Here is a 17,123-nt window from a genome sequence, read left to right on the forward strand (position 1 = left end):
ATCCCCATTGTTAAAGCTATTTGCAGCCTTTTCTCTATTTGAAGATGGGATGTGTGCTTCTTAACCTTATCACTGAGATGCAGTATACAAACTGTCCTTCAACTCATGAAAGAGCATAATTATTCAGAATACTTTGTAAACATATTTAACTTACCAGTGCCTTACTACATGCTACTAACTGAAGTGTAGCAGTACTGTTCACAAAAAAAATGTCAATTTTTTCAATTAACAGACTCATATGCCCAACAACAGATATTGTGCTACCAGAATAAATGCAAATAAAGGTGATTTATTTTTAGACAATTATGGCTCTCCCTGCCCATTATTAGAAAAGTCAAAGGTTTACACTACTGTGTTTGAGTCTGGGTGCTTTTATATTATAAACAGTGACACACATCATCAAAATTTAAAAACAAACTTTTTTTTTTTTTCCTGTGACTTTATGTAACTGAGCATGTGCTTAGGAGGAATAGCATAAAACATTAGAGGACATCTGGGGAGGGGAAGGTCAGCCCAGCTGTATCACGAAAATTAATCATCTGCTACTTCTAGATTCTTTATTTGAAACTTTTTCATCAATCAGCTGCCCATTTAAAATCAGAAAGTCATATTGCTAACACACTATAATGCTACCCAAACCACCAAAGCTTACCCAACAAGTCTTATAAATGTACAATCTGCTGCACTGGTTGACTCAATATCAGCTTCTTTGTGTTTGTAGTAAAAGGAAGGTTTTCCATGTATGCTCACATTTTGACTGGATACACAGCAAAGAAACTGCAAAACAAGACTTTCATAAAGAATTTCAAATGCAGCTTTGAAAATATGCTGTTGACTAGCCAGGTGGATCATTTACTGAACAACGCTGAGCTAAGATTTTATTTCACAACACAAAATAGCACAGAATTTGGTCACAATAAAGCAGCTTGTTTTTCTTGAAATTTAATAACTTCTATATAGAATTTAAAACATGAAGTGTTTATCTATATATTTCTTTCAAGGATAACTTCATAGCAAACAAATAGACCATTAGCATCTAAATCACAGAAAGTGGGTGAACCTACTGCAATGGATTATGTCAAAAAGAAAACCTAACCAGATGAGTACATACAGTCCTGAGAACAGCCCATGGTGTTTTGAGCCCAGTATCTGCCTTTCTCCATTTATCACTACCCCGCTCTTCCAGGCACTTTTCTTTTTCCAGGTTCCTGGGGGACAGGATGCTGTTTCAATAGTCATAATAGGAGAATAACTGGGCTCTCCCACAGCAGCAGGGGATGTAAATACCCTGTTGATAATAGTAACCACTAGAAAATATTTCAATTCCTATTTAACTGTCACATTATGGTTACATCACCTTCTTCCAGGTATCTCACAGGCAGTCAACCAATCCCAGGCAACTGTCATGCACCTCCTTTTCTCCATGACACTGGCAGCCCCAAGACAGTTTAATTTTGGGCATTTCACTCTGACAACCATATCACCTACCACTCATGGACCCCCAGCAATGCCAAAGCAACCAACTCGCCAACCCAGAGCTATCTGAGGGAGCAAGCTGCAGAGACAACTCCTCCAGAGCTGTGATCTTCATCTTCCTCACGTCAACTGAGGATTACAGGCCCAGGGCCTTCCCACATGAATCTGTGTCCCTGAGTACATGGCTGTGATAGGCAGCAGTGACAGTGTTACTCACAATTAAGTCCTCCAAAGGGCAGCATGCATCATTCCTCTGCTGTCCAACATCAGAAGTCCTGCCTACTTCCTTTCAGAGAGAGTTGCTCCAACACCCAACACAAATTTACAAAATTTACAAATTTACAAATTTACAAAATTTACAAAATCCTGTCATGCAAGCACTTCTGTCACATGCAAAGCAGGTCATCTGACAGACCCAGCTGCGCCTTCAGCTGGGACAAACCCAAGTCAGAACAGACAAGTTCTGGTGCCTCAGCAAGAGCATTCACAATACAGAACTGCTCCTTCACAGAAGTCAAAAGAAGGACAAACAGGTTGATTCCTACTGTAATACAAACCAGCATTTCAAGGAGATCCAGCTGAGAGGATGCTGAGAAGGTTGTGACAAAATCCTTATTTAGCACGAACTTGAAAGCACCAGGATGTGTTCATAGCACAGGCACACATAATCCCACAAACCCCACAACTGGCATGTCCCTCTCTCAGTTAGTGAGCAGTTTCCACCACCTGAATGCTGGCCAGAAGATAATCCACCTAAAACAGTGACCTCTGCACTTGGCATATAACTGTTATATTTGTAATTAAACAAAGAATGTTATTTATTAGTTAGCATTAGTTACACTAGCAAAGCACTCCAGTCACATAAAGATTACGGGTATACTAAGAAATATTACACTATGAAAATTACAAGTGAAAATTGCACTAAATAATTATCAGCATATTTGCTCTCAAATAACTGCAATTTCACTAAAATCACCTTCTAAATGCTAACTTAGGTGGGAAGACAGATTGAAAGAAATATTTCCCATCAATTATTAGATGAAAATAATTTTTTTTTTATTATTTGATTTCAAAACATCCAGTGTCACATACTATTTTAACCTGAGGATGCCCAGATACTGCATAAGCAAGACAACGACACATTCTTTATAAAGATACCCATGTAGCTTTCAGAAATGTAATTCATTCCTTTTCAATTGTCACTTTTGTGTTTTCGCTTTTAATTTCTCCCCTAAAACATAAACACATGAAACGGCTTTTTATATGACCTATGAAAATATTTTTTCATTTTCTTTCTTTCAATACTGATATTTTATTTTTTAAATACACAGACACCTTCCTCAAATTTACTAATCCTTTCAGCAAAGAACCTCTGGCTAAATTAATTTAAAAACATCTATGTGCCTAGAAGAATAATTCCTGATCTCTCTCTTTCAGAAAGTAGATATTATAATGTACTGATACCAATCCAATCCCTTCTATCTGAACTTCAGACAAAATCAGTTACGTTTCTTCTTAACAGATGCTTTCCCTTCAAACATGGTATTCAAGGAATTAAATAGGAAATCCCTCAAGGTGCTGCTTTTGCCGCGACATCTGGAAAGGAGCAGTGCCCTCTGCTGTGCCGGGCGGGGATGTTCACCCAGCCCCCGGAGCAGCATCCCTGCCCGGCTGGGCCCAGCCAGGCCGAGCCCGGGGCTGCAGATCCCTCCTTCTGAGCAAGGACAACTTTCTGCTCGTGGAAGCAGTCCCTGACACGCACCTGATGGTTGTGCCCTGCTACTCTCACATGAAAACGTCCCAACAGAGCAGCTCCATCACACGGTGACACATAGAGCAGACTGGCAGCGAAGTTCACTTAATGACAGCCCGTTTCTACCTAAAAGGACACTTGACAAACTTCACCACTCCCATTTGAAACATTTTTAGACTACTTAGTTTACAGTGACAGAAAAAATGTCCATTTATTCTTAATTAGTGAGTTTATTCTTATATTTTCTTCAAACTTTGGTAACTGAGCTAACAACACAGCTCAAAAAACATTTCTCTACCTGTATCAAAAATCATCTCATCCTTCCTAAAGACAAGGTTTCCTACTTTTACTAGGCAAGCAGCTTTAATGAAGGTAACACTTGGTCCTTCTAAAAGATTTCATTAAGCAATTCCATAGAGAAAAAAAAGAACTTTAAACCTGTCTTTTTTTTCTTTGTTGTTTATAATGCAAAACTTAAATATAAAAGTGTAGAAGGCAAATGCAGCAAGAAGTGAGTTGCCTGCTGTAGACAAATGTCATATGGGTTTATCAGGATATTTGGCTTACCATGTTGCTAACTTTTCAACAGTTTTAATCAACATTTAGGTGCCTTGTCTATAAGATTCACTATTAACAAAACAGTAACAACAAAACTGTAAACTGAAGGTGAAAGCTAAAACACAAACCTGAACCCCTATAAAATTACCAACACAGCAGAGACCCCAGCAGGCAGTTCTGAGGTAAGGGCAGCAGCATACACTGCTGCAAAAAAAAACTTCAAGAGCTACATTGGAAAATTACCATCCCTGCGCTTTTTGAATCATCTGAAGACAAACACGTGTCAACGTGTCCATTTATCAAGTTTATTTATATATGCCTAAACTAAGCCACCACCAACAAAATATCAGCCATTTCATCCAGTTTCAAAATTGAAGGAACAGCTGACATAGGAAACCCATACAGGAACTGTTATCAAGCCTCTTCCCAAAAGAAAGAGAAACACAAAGAATCCAAACACCAGCTCTGGCTCTTACAGGATGAAGGACAGCAAAGGACAGGCAGCACTTGTCAGCTGAGATAAGGAACGCAAGTTTTCATCAGACTTCAGCTCGGGTAAAGGATGAGCAAGACCACATTCCTCCTTCTTTAAAGAGAAGATCCTGCAGTTGCTGGGACCACAGAAAGGGACTGCAAGTAGAGCCACCACAGCCTCTTCCAAGGGAAGTGTGTGCTTCTATTAGAAGGATCTTATCAAAAGGTTTTCTAAATATTTGAGTTTCACCATCAGCATCCAGTGCATCCTACCATAAGTATATTACCCAGCTTTACTAAAGTAGCATCAGGGTTGCTCCCATCTATGGAAAGTTTATTTACCAAATAACATACTTTCTAGCAATCAAATAACAGCTAAAAGTGGTGACAATGGGATTTTAAGAAAGCTACACTAAATGAACAGATTACACTGCAGTCAGATCCCTTTAATTTCCGTCTTGTTTCGTGCCACCTTCCACTGCTAACTCATTCTCACCAAAACCCTTTCCCTCTTCAGTAAACTATTCAAAGAGCAACCTGTTAATTCAAGATTAATAAACATTAATCACACTCAGACTCACTGAGCAGTACCTGGGCTGAGAACAGCATGAAAGTAGACTCATAATAATCTTCACCTCATTATTATGCTTTCAACATCACTAGGCACTGCAAAGCAAGCTACTTTCCTTCCTCTAGTTCATGTGAAAAAGTAGCTCAGCAAAGTGTACAGAAATTCAGAGTTGTGGTCCAGATATTCATTTTAAAACCCTAGTTTGACTTCTACTAATGCATTATTGTATTTGTGTATGCAATTCACATGTTGTGAATAAAATGTAACACTTGAGTAAGTTAAGAAGCTTTAAAGGCTTGATAACAATTAATTTATAGATAGAAAGAGATTATGTAGATAGAAAATGTTTCCAGCTACTCACTTCAGCAGAAAAAGGGGAAAAAATTAAAATCCCCAAAGCATCATTCAGTATCTGCTACAGCTACATCAAGTGATTCTGCTCCAAAACTCTTCTGTCGGACACCACCTGAGCCCCTGGGTTAGGCAAACCTTTGATCTTAGCACAGCCAGCCTTGCAAGTGTGGATCTTCAATGGAAAACAGAATGTTATAGATTGTGCAGTAATTTGGGATAACAGGTCTTGGATTCAGTGATAGGCATTTCCAGGTCTACACCTGCGGTACCAAACAAGTCCTGTCATAATAATTCACAGCCTTAATTTCCATATCCTATTGAGCACACTTCAAGTAATCTCAGATACAGATGTAGTCAAACAGAAATGAAAAAAAGTTATGAAAAGATAACGGTCATGGATAAGCACCAGCATCAGGTGGAATCACTTCCACCTGAAGAATAAACAGAGGTCAGGGATTTTCAGTTTGGGAGAGGTATTCTGGAATATGTCAGTACACACACAGAACTGTCTTCTGTTTCCCGACCCGTCTGCTAATGGGCACTGTCACAATCTGTGGGAAAAATCAGCATGACAAAACTCAATGCATTGCTAGAGAAAATGATGGTTATTCACAAAATCTCTACTTTTATTTTGCCACTCACTCTCTCCCAAGTTTCATCCACTCACATTCCCACACCCCTGGATTCCCAACAAGCATCTGGGTAAAACCCATTTGGGTACAACACCAAGGATGAAGGTTGCCAGCTATCAGGGCCTCACCACACCTCTGACATTACTCCTGTTTGGCAATGGTGAACTAGATTTTCGACAAATCTTTTACACCCTTCAGGAGTCAACAGCTGTTGGCAGGGTGGTCCTTTCCTCCAGAATTCTACTTACTGCAGCCTCAATAAATAGCAGACTGCTGCTCATCATCTCCCTCTCCAAGACTGGTTCATGGTGGAGTCACAGGAAAACAGATGGCATGTAAGATACGGGACACAATCCTGTAACCCTCCTTGTGCACTTCAGGAGCAGGGTCTGCTCCTGATGAATCATTAATGCTGCAGCTTACCAGAGGGCAGGCCTTGCCAAGCACACCATCCTAATTTTACAGCCAAGGACAGCTTCCCAGAGAACTGTGGGTTTTCTCAATAACGTGCGGCATCCTTTCAACCCCTGTCCTAATGTTTCTTATGCTGGCTTCACACACATACAATTCTACAGGTGTTTCATTCATAAAAGCTTTTATATTTCCACTAAAAATCTCTGAAATACTGGTTTAACAGGTCTTTAATATGACCCAATAAAATCATTAAGCGATTTTCCACATCCTCCCTGCCAGCTTGTAAAAAGCTTGAACAAAGCTTTGCCCACGCAGCAGTACCTTGCCTTCTACACAACCAAAACTGCTTGCATGCTTTCTACATTACATTTTTGTAGGAGCATCTTAAAAAGAAATAGCTGTCCACGTTTCTGCAGGCTACTTATTACGCAGGGTGAAGTGGTGAGAAGAGAGAATCAGAGTTGTTAGGGTTGGAAAGGACCTCTGGACATCATCCAGGCCAGCCCTCCTGCCAAGGAAGAGTCACCTGGAGCAGGTGACACTGCAATGTGTGGGTTTCGGGGTTTTGGGTGTCTCCAGAGAGGGAGATTCCACAACCTCCCCGGGCAGCCTGGTCCAGTGCTCCGCTACCCTCCGTGCAAAAAAGTTCTTCCTCGTGTTGAGATGAAACTCCTTGTACTTTAGTTTATGGCCACTGCTCCCTATCCTAGTGGTGTCGCTAGGCACCACTGAAAACACTCTGGCACCATCTTGTTGTCACCTGCCTTTGAGGTATTTATATTCATTGAGGAGATCCCATCTCAGTCTTGTCTTCTCCAGACTGAACAGGCCCAGCTCCCGCAGCCTCCCCTCGTCAGAGAGATGCTCCAGACCTCTCCTCGTCTTTCTAGCCCTCCGCTGCTCCCTCTCCAGCAGCTCCTCGTCTCTTTTGTACCGCCGAGACCAGAACCGGACACAGCACTCCAGATGTGGCCGCATTAGGGCCGAGGACATTGCCCCGGCTCGATCCCCTCGCTCCCTCACCTGCCGGGGACCGGAGCCCGCGGTGCCGCTGCCCGAGTGCTGCTCCGTTCTCTGCGGGGGAGTCTCGGCGGCTCCCGGCGCGGCCCCGCTGGCCCTGCGGACCGCGGGCAGCAGCACCCGCCACGGCCGGGCCGCGCGGCCCCACAGCGCCGCCGCCATCACTGACCGGGGGCGGGGCCTCCGCCGCGCGCGCAGGCGCAACGCGCGGGGCTGAGGCGGGCGGCGCCATGTTGGGTGAGGGACGGCGGCGCCGCTCTGCCCCCCGGCGACAGCAGCGGGAGCGGGGGACGGAGCTGAAGCCGCGCCAGGGAACGGGTGGGCTGGACACCCGGTGGAGTTTCTTCACGGAAAAGGTAATTACGTATTGCAGTGCCCAGGGAGGGCGTGGAGTCACCGTCCCTGGAGGTTTTTAAGGAACGACTGGAGGTGGCACGTCATAGAATAACCTGAGTTGGACGGGACCCACAAGGATCAGGGAGTTCAATACCTGATCCTGCACAGGACACCCCAAGAGTCACACCATGCGCCTGAGAGCACTGTCCAAACAATTATTGAATTCTGTGAAGCTTGGTGTGACCACTTCTCTGGGGAGCCTGTTCCAGTGCCCAAACACCGTCTGCGCGAAAAACCTTCTTGTAATACCCAGCCTGAACATTCCCTGGCGCAACCTTCTGCCGTCCCCTCTGGAGCCCCACTTAGTGCCGTGGTCTAGCTGACAAGGCAAGGTGCTGTTTGGCCGTGGGCTGGACTCCCTGCTCTCAGAGGTATTTTCCAGCCTAATTGATTCTGTGATTACTACACCAGCCCTGAAAGCAAAGCTTCAGTGCTCACAGCAACCCCAAAGCCACCTGCACACGAGGAAAGGAAGCTGTGGGCAGAGGAAGATGCAGCAAAAGCTCCTGGAGTGTAATAATGTGTTACAATAAAAAAACTGTCACGTGGCTTAAAAAAAAAAAAAAACAAACAACTTTCCTTCAGAAAACAGAAAGCTCATCTCTGGACTAGATGACCTTTCTCTTTGTCCGTTAGATAAATGAATAAAAGACCCATCCAATAAGGATCATGTTCCAGAAGAACCTGCCCTACATGGTACTGACCCAAAAGAGGAAGAGCTCCATTCTCTCTATACCATTCAATTCTCTGTTCCTTTGTTCAGTTGGAGCTGTCAGAGGCTGAGGAAACATGTCAACCTGTTTTCTGAACTTCACGATGTAACCAGGGCAGTTTAATTTTATGTAGTGGCAGAGCACTGGAACAGTCTGCCGAAGATCCTGGATTCTCACTCTCTAGAGTGAGAGACATTCAAAACCCACCTGGGCACAGTCCTGTACAACCTGCTCCAGAGGTGAGCCTGCCTCAACAGGGAATTTGGACTAGATGAACTCCAGAGGTCCCTTACAACCCTAACAATGATGTGATTTGTAATTTTATGTAAGCCACTAGAAGGCAACCTAGGCTCAGTCTTCTCTAGAAATGCCAAGCTCAGCCATGCAGAGTCCCAGCAGTACAGTAGTATGTATCAGCACTGCTTTGAACCAAACTTAAAGGACTGCTTCAATTAGAAATGAAATTTCCTTACTTATTTACATTATCCTCCATGTTCACAGGACAATACATTCCTCAGATACACTTTTATTAAGCTTCTCACATTGTAATTAAGCACACATTCTACATCTGACATGCTAGCAAGGTTGTCAGGAGCCAACTTTTTTTTCCTCCAGACACCTGTGGCAGTTGAAGTTTCATGGATTTCACACAAATGTAGCAAAACTTGTTTCCAGTTCTAAGCAGGGTGATAAAATGTTCTAACCATGTGGCAGAAACACATAAAACACAAGAAATTTGAGGAGTACAGCAGACAAAACAAGACGTAGGAGAACATGTCTTTTAGGAGAGCTATGATGAGCCATGACACTGTGCACCTCTCAAAACAGACTTCTGGAGCTGGGAACAGGGGTGCTGACTTAAATACATTAAAAAAGAGAAAGATGGTGTAAGCAGATGTTTTCAGGGCTCAGCCTACAAGAGAAAGAACATTAGGCTATAGGAGCAATTCTCTTGATGACTATAAAAGAACCACTTCTGGGGTCAGGCTTATTCTTCTATTCCATGCTTTGTTAATGTGAATATGACACAACCACGTGTGAATGAATCTATTTGTGACTGGTCCAATGTTCAGAAGAGTGTTATTTTACCACAGTGACATCCTGTACAAAAAACAAGACTGAAAATGCTATGGTGACTGAACCAAACCAGCACTATGAGGCATCCTGCTTCCTCCACCTGTGTTGGTCAGAAGTTTCTGAGGTGGACAATGCACAGACAGATGGGTAAGTTTTACATGTTCTATCACCTATCCACACCTGCTGGATGAGGAACACATTCAAAAGACAGTATATTCCTACTCATGTGTGATCCTGCTATAACTTGTGTAAAGCCTGCTGAAACTGAAGTCCTTTCTTTAGCTGGGAGTGATCCTTCTTCCTTGTCCAGTCTCCTAGTCCAGTGTCCCTTGCAGGCAACACTCAACTGAAACAATCACAAAGGAGCGAAGTAACAAGCTTCAGTTTGGCAGCAGCAGTAAATTCATAAGGATTAAGTTGAGCAGTAATTACAGATTGAAAAGAAAATATGTATCCACAGTATCTGTACAATATAATTAACTTCTCAAAAGAGTTTTTTTTCATTGCTATATTTTCAAGGTTGTCTTCAAATTACAGGTAAGTCCTTTAAATGCTTGAAAGGCATAGAAATTCCCCTACCCACACAAAACCCCAATCAATGTATTTTAGTTTCAAAAATATTTTGAACCCACAAACAAGCTTGGTATCAGTTAATCAGGTGAAATAACTACGTGCTAAATAAAAGCACATCTGGTGGAAAGAGCGCAGAGAATGTTACAAGTGTGCTTGGTTTTTCCTTGCAGCATCTGGCAGTGGGTAGCAGGACAGAGGCAGAAATCTCAGTGGGTCTCATCCTCTGTCTGTTCTGCAATAGTTTCTGTGGCACTGGCATTGGCAGCAGAGTTGAGAACTTCTCCAAAGTCTCCTCCAGCAGGTTTGCTTCCTCCAACTTTAGACTAGAACACAGAGAGAGCCCCAAAATGCACAGTAGTTAGCTGGCATGCCAAACATGCTTAACTGTACAAAACCAGTACGTCTGGTTTAATAACTCCAACAAAGCAGCTCTTCCAGGTCTAGGAGACCTCCACAATATTCTTGAAACAAAACTGTACATATCTGGCAGGAAACACTCACCAGCAGATTCACACAGTCATCTCCCTTTGATTTTAAGATACACGAAGCAGCCCTTATTCCAGGGCTGATTCCAGAGTCCAAAGGTTGACACACCCTCAGTTACAAGTGGATAAAGGTATGAAGCCTTTCAAACCAAGAACTCTTTAAGATTTTTTGAGAGTTAAAACTCGCTACTTTATTTCTCAAGAAAGAACTTTGGACAGTTTTGAGTCTCAAGAGCAAGTCCCGAGATCTTCAGCGGAGCCAAGCAATTATGTTACTTTCTCCATGTAACATGTTTGCCTTTTCCCCCCATGGCTCCGTGGGACTGCAGGGGTGTTAACATCAATTAGTTGGAAGAGAAGGCCCAGTTCCCCTTGTTCCATGCTTCTCATCCAGCCCAGTGTGCCCAGGAGAAGTCAAATCTGCTTCTGATTACACAGATTAGCTATTTTTGAAGTGAGTTTTTACCTGGAGAAGTTATTAAGGGTTGTTTCTGGCACTTGCGGCTTTCAGGAGTGAAGTTAAAATTAAGGTGCAAAGGCCTTTTGTCTTTTATGCCAGAAATGAGAGATGTAGCCCAAAGTATTCCCCTGTGTAGGATACTAGTCCCTAGAAAGGCATGAAATAAAAGCCTAGACAATTCTGGATACCTAGCATTAGATATTAATTATTTTGCATACCTAATACTAGCTGTTTGTGCAGGTTAGCTGGCTATTAGTTCTTCTAAAGGCATCCTCCTGTATGAGGCGCAGGCAGCCCATTACTTTATTTGCAAATCATTAGGCAGAGAAACCGTTTCCACAGGACTTAAAAAGATGTTCATCCAAGTACCTCTTCAACAGTTTACCAGTAACTAAAAAATAGGCTGCCCAAAAAGACTTTCAGTCTTTTCTCCACATCCACAACTGCAAATCAATAATGTGTTTTGGAAATTCTTACCTTGAAGTTTTCAACTTTTTCCTCAAAGGATTTGAAAGTAGGAGAATTTCTACAAAAATTAAAAAAAAGGATCCACAGAATTAAAACCACATCTAGTTAACCTACAAAATCACAAACCAAGCAGACAATTCCTTTTTCCCAACAGTAACAAGAGATTGTTTGGGGCTCTTTCCCTGTTTTAAAGATAGCCTAAAAATAGTTTACATCTGGATCCTCCCAAGTACTATAAAAGTAAAATTCAAACACACTAGAATTGGAGGCTCACTTTCATCCTTAGCAACTAAACATTGCCAGGTCCAGCAATAGGATCCGTCCTATCAATATGGATAACTAGCAAGTATTTTAGGTTCAGCTTATTATTCCCAGTCATTTCAAACACATTTCTGGCTTAAAGCATTTGTTCAGAAAATCTTAGTCATCACTTCTGGTTAGCCTAATACATTATTGCTGAAGAGAGCTCATCAGTTTTTTTTTTTACTTTTTATAGTAAAACTTGTTCCGTTTACTTTGCTACATGTTCAATAAATAAAACATGGTTCACAGTGGTATTTTCTGTGAACATGTTACATTTAAGTGAGACTCCCCCTTGCCTTTAAGTGCCAAAGGCAGCTGTAATTACAAACAGTAAGTTCTGCATACAAAAAGCAGGACAGCTTGGGATTTCCAGTGGTGAGGGCTGGTATATAATTCATTAGGGTCAGAAGAGTGGCTTAATGCTCCAGTAGCTGTCACTGCCACGTGCAAATTTGTGCAACACTTTTTTCTGCCTTATGTAGGAGGGAAAATGCTTGCCTTCACTGGACCAGGACTAAGGATTACTCAAAAATGTATTATATGAATTTTGAAGACAAGGGTGTTTTTCAAAAGAAGCCTACAGCTTTCCTTCTTTGCTTGGCATTTGTGTAGGTCAGCTACACTTAGCTGCACTCTTTTCCCTTTGGAGAGCACACAGTGATACATGCATCAAACCAGACTCTCAGAGGGACACAGTGCCAAGCAAGTGGAGAAAAAGGCAAGCACCCCAGATCACCAAGAGACTTTTTGTGAAACCACAGGGGCTTTTTTACCCACTTTCATTTTCAAAAACATATGCCAAGCTACTGCCTTTTAAACTTGGAAATCACTCAGTAACATTACACTCTAACAGAGAGGGAAAAGCTGTTACAGTTTTCCAAACAGTAGGGAAATGTCATTTTCCAGATGTTTGATAACCACCTCCGTTAACCAGGAATAAAACAAATTTTATCCTTTATGTTAGTACAGGAAATCCATTACAAAGCTGGGTGAGTTTTTTGTTTTTTTTATTAAACTACGTTAGTTGACATAAGTTCAGTTTGACTTGATTCCACACATGAAAATAAATAAACCAAACAGCTGGATAATGCATACATTACCTCATAATAGGCATACTAATTGAATGTTGTATGGAGCGTATACTAAATGCCAGCATTAAGAGAAAAGAAAGCGACAAGTTAGTTTAAGTATTACATTCAGAAGAAATTGGCTTAGAGAGCTGACTTCTCTAAACTATCTTTGGTAAACAGCCAAACAGTCTTACACAGTCTTAGCAACTGTTTGGGTTTGCTTTCTTAAATTGCTTAGCCATGCACATACACACACACACACAAAAGTACAGAGCAAAAGCTGCAGCAACCTTTTTCTCTTTTAGAAAGATTCAAGTGCCATGCTTGTTAGTACTTGTTTTGCTTAGCTGCGGTTTGTCTGCTCCTTAAGTTTCTCAAGCAACAGGAGTCACGCATTTACAGTTTTGGCAATAGCGAGTAGCAAACACTTGAGAGTCTTATAAATCAGCTAATCTTCCTACTGAAAAAAATATCTCTACATCCGGAAGGTTTCCATTTACATTCAGTACAAGTTTTTTACACTCATCGATACAATTATCTGCTCATCAATCAACAGAAGCAGTCACATCAGTCAGTATTCAAGGTCAGATCTATGCTGGGAGCAGGATAAAGTCCTGTGTTCTGAAATTCATGGAGGATTTCTATAATCTGCCAGTGTTGTTATAAAGTCACTGTTTGTCTAGCAAGAAAACATGTCTACTCCTAGGAAGTAATTGGATATAGATGAAGGAGCTCCTGAATAGCCTCAAAACCACTACCACACAACTAATTTAGTTCCATACAGGAAATCCCTGTTTACTGCAGATACAAACAAGCCTTATATGTTAAATAATTCTACTAAATACCACAACAGTAATTTAGAATTATTACAAGTGATGATGTCAGGTTTTCTTAACTATATATGAAATGTCGAAATTTGTCTGGGCTTTATGATGCCTTTCAAGAGAATACTTTCCAGGCAGTTGCTGGGGAAGGAGAGGAGGGAAGGGAAACAACTCTCATAAAATGTACCTCCAAACTTACAATTAGCATCTCAGCACAATCAAAGGAAGATACATTCACAGAAGAAAAAATGTTCTATGTTTATTGCAGAAAAAAGTTTTAAGAGATCCTTTATGAGGGCTCATCAGTAAAATGCCATAGAAAAAAAGGTTGGGATCCCCTAAGGCAGATGCAGAACTATGGGTTGATTTGTAGTTACAGCATACTAGGAATCAGATACACAAGGCCAGATCCTTTCCTGACTCTTCAGTAATGCACAGCTATGTTTCATCTATTTCCTCAAGCCCATTTCTCCTGTGTTTCATTCTTATGGATGGTCTGGGTTCCACAGGCTTTTCCAGATCACAGACAAGCTGATTGTCTTCTGGACTGTAATATATATCCTTCACTGTGATGTGGATTACTACAAGTTCTGGGCTTGCTACATGGCAGGTTTTATTACAAAGCTACACCGACACTAACTAATTTCTGTCAGTGCTCAGCCAATTCCCCTCATGCTGCAAGAAGTTTCTCCCTGCAAGAAGTTTAAGGCTAAAGAGGATTAAATACATATATTTACAAACTGTAGAATGGCTCACACTGGAAAACAACAACCTATAATGTATCGCTGATGTTTTAACAGGTGTCTACAAAAGTTTAGTTTCATCTCAGATATCATTTAATAGAAGAACTATTCATGTATTCATGAAGAATTTACTTGCTGCTGGAAAATACACTTCTGTATACCCTCAGTATCCAGTTTGCAAAAAACCACCACAAGATATTACATAGTTTTATCATACAATGATCTGGTTTGCAGGAGAACTGAATTAGATAAATGCAGTTGATTTTTTTTTAATATAAAAAAAATCAACATAAAAATATTAAAAAGTATATATTTTTTTTAATATAAACCACCTATTCTTCAGGTAATGCAAAAGGCCCAATTAAGCCTTGAACAGCTTTATGAAGAAGAGAACTTGTATTTCTTTCCCAAATGACAGAACGCCACACTAAAGCACTCACTCAACTAGGCCATCAACTTGAGCAGTCTGAAAGACAAGCCCTCTTTGTAATGCTCAAAAGCAAACCCCTAGCTTAAAAAAAGACAATTAATAAAAAAGGCACAGTAAGCTGCTCTCCAGTCTTCCATGCATTTTGTATTGTATTAAAGCTTTCTTATCCTCTAAACAATAATTTTTTAAAGCTACTCCATTGCCTCACATTTTGAAAAGGCACAAGGAGGTATGCCAGCCTAGAAAACACAGCTCAACATACACAGTAGCTAGTTACTTTGTAGTTAAATTTCCAGGTGATATGTTATGGTATTTAGGAATCCATTATCATAGATCAGACTTCTAAAGCAAGCAAAGAAAGTTATTCTGTAATCTCAGAGCAAGGCGAAGATGAACTTTGCTCTGTTATAGGGATGCAGTGCAAGAAGGGCCAAGTGCAAAGTCATGACTCCTCAGAAGCTACATCTTGATACTACTACTTTGCACAGAATACTGATGTTGCCTACAGAAGGAAGGTTAACTTATCAAAACTTCAATAAATTCTTATAAAGATATTAAGAGAAACCTAAGATGGAACAGAGTTCATTTTCATCATAACAAAGGGCAGAGAAAACAAATGCAAAAAGGAAGCAAAAATGCACTGACATTGCACTACCAGTCCTCCCTTACTCTCCATGTCAGTAGTTTCCAAAATCACAGCTCCAGCAGCTACCTCACTCCCTTTTGCAACTCCCTATTAAATCACTTTGCAGTGCCCGAATAAAGACCTGTGTGATGTTTGCTGCACGGAATATGTAGAAATAGTCCAACATGGAAAAAATCACACCACTATAGCTGAGAAGACCCTCAACCAAAACAATACAAGGGACAGTGAAGCCACAATGAAGCCAATGCAAGAGTTCAAGAACAAAAATGAACCTGCATATTCAGTATTAGTTCAAGTTTTAAGTATCAGGCCCATCAACTCTCACTTCCAGGAAAGAATTTAGGCATCTAAACCTTTCTGAAGCTCAGACTTGCCCTCGAGTAGTCATATAACCCTCAGACCTGAATTCACTTACTGAATTCCAAATGAATTTGGTTCTCATGAAAAACTTCTTCTTTTTCAAGTGCAACTAAGATCTTCAACAGAACTAATTCTTCACACTTTTGTTTTGTTTTCTAAACACAGCTACCCCTGAATTTTTAACAATACCTAGCATTTCCATCACCAGGATTCTCCCTGAGAAGCACACCAACAGTGCAGACTTCTCTGATACTGTTACATTCTCTCCCAGTGGCCCAGTTTCTGATAGAGTACTCAACACTCACAGAGCCACTAACTAGAGTAATTAAGATACTCCTAAGGTATTCCTGAAGCAGAAGACAGCTCTAAGTCTGTGCTTGTCCTTGTCCAGTGAAATAGTCCAATAGTAACTGGGGAACACCACAGCCTTAAGGTAGAAAAGTGACTCCTCTTAAGTGAGCAGCTGAGCTCTGCATCCAATAGGAACAGAGAAGTCTTCCAGGTTCCCACTGTCTCACTGATGCTGAACAGGACATATTTGAGACTGGCTGCTATTCTTATACCTGATCAAACTGAGCTCACTTCAGAGTCTGAGTTCTCAGACTGTGCCTCTGCCCATCTCCTCTCCTGGGAAAACAGCTCTCAGTTAGTACTCTAGGAGCCAAATCCCAACATCTTTATAGAGATCCTACTGCTGTCTTTAGCTCCTTAGTGGGGGAGTACAGAAAAGATTAAGTCAGACTCAGATAGATGGGCTGAGAGGCAATGGACAGAAGTTGTAACACAGGAATTTTAACTGCTGAAAACACTGAGTATTTGCTTAGATCAAAGGTAATGTAGATGAAGTAACTAGAATACTGGCGTTGCTAAAGTAATCAACTCAAGGACTGTTTCACTGGACAAACTGTGAAAAAAGAATGTATAAACCATTTTACATTTAGACTCTAATAATTTAGTTAGAATCACAATGCTAAACAGCCATTGTAATAGACACAAAAAGGGGAAAATCTCTACTCTGCCACAGCACAAACACTCTGTACAGACAAAGAAGGAAATCCTGCATGCCATTGACCTCAACACCATATTCTGTCTCCTGATAAAAAAACCTTGCAGCAACATTTTAGTGGGCTTCTTTCTAACAAGGAAGAGAGACTAATTAATTATTATGTATACTCAACATTTCATGTTTTGAGATAGTTACCAGGTACACATGAATAAACATTCCCTGACATTAAAAGGGCTTCAGTTTTACTAACACTGAAGAAAAGAAGAAATTACCTTTTACAGAGAAAACTTAAATCAAAAACTTTAATGGAGACAGTC

General features: G+C 41.0%; 1 protein-coding gene across 4 annotated transcripts in view; it reads right to left on the bottom strand.

Moving 5' to 3' along the window:
- The window catches only part of TPD52 (tumor protein D52), a 123,771-nt gene that overhangs the window by 74,094 nt on the left and 32,554 nt on the right, over positions 1 to 17,123 (bottom strand). For 3 of the 4 annotated variants that reach the window (XM_050970879.1, XM_050970880.1, XM_009086274.4), the window contains 2 exons: positions 11,434 to 11,482; positions 8,868 to 10,334 (listed from right to left, as the gene is read on the bottom strand). In XM_050970879.1, the coding sequence (XP_050826836.1) occupies positions 10,218 to 10,334; positions 11,434 to 11,482 (166 nt within the window). In that variant the 3' untranslated portion in view covers positions 8,868 to 10,217. Of the gene's footprint in view, positions 1 to 8,867; positions 10,335 to 11,433; positions 11,483 to 17,123 lie in introns of those variants that run through there. The other variant, XM_050970881.1, reaches the window with a different exon arrangement.

This window comes from Serinus canaria, chromosome 2 (assembly GCF_022539315.1).
Source record: "Serinus canaria isolate serCan28SL12 chromosome 2, serCan2020, whole genome shotgun sequence".
In the NCBI taxonomy this organism is placed as follows: Eukaryota; Metazoa; Chordata; class Aves; order Passeriformes; family Fringillidae; genus Serinus; species Serinus canaria.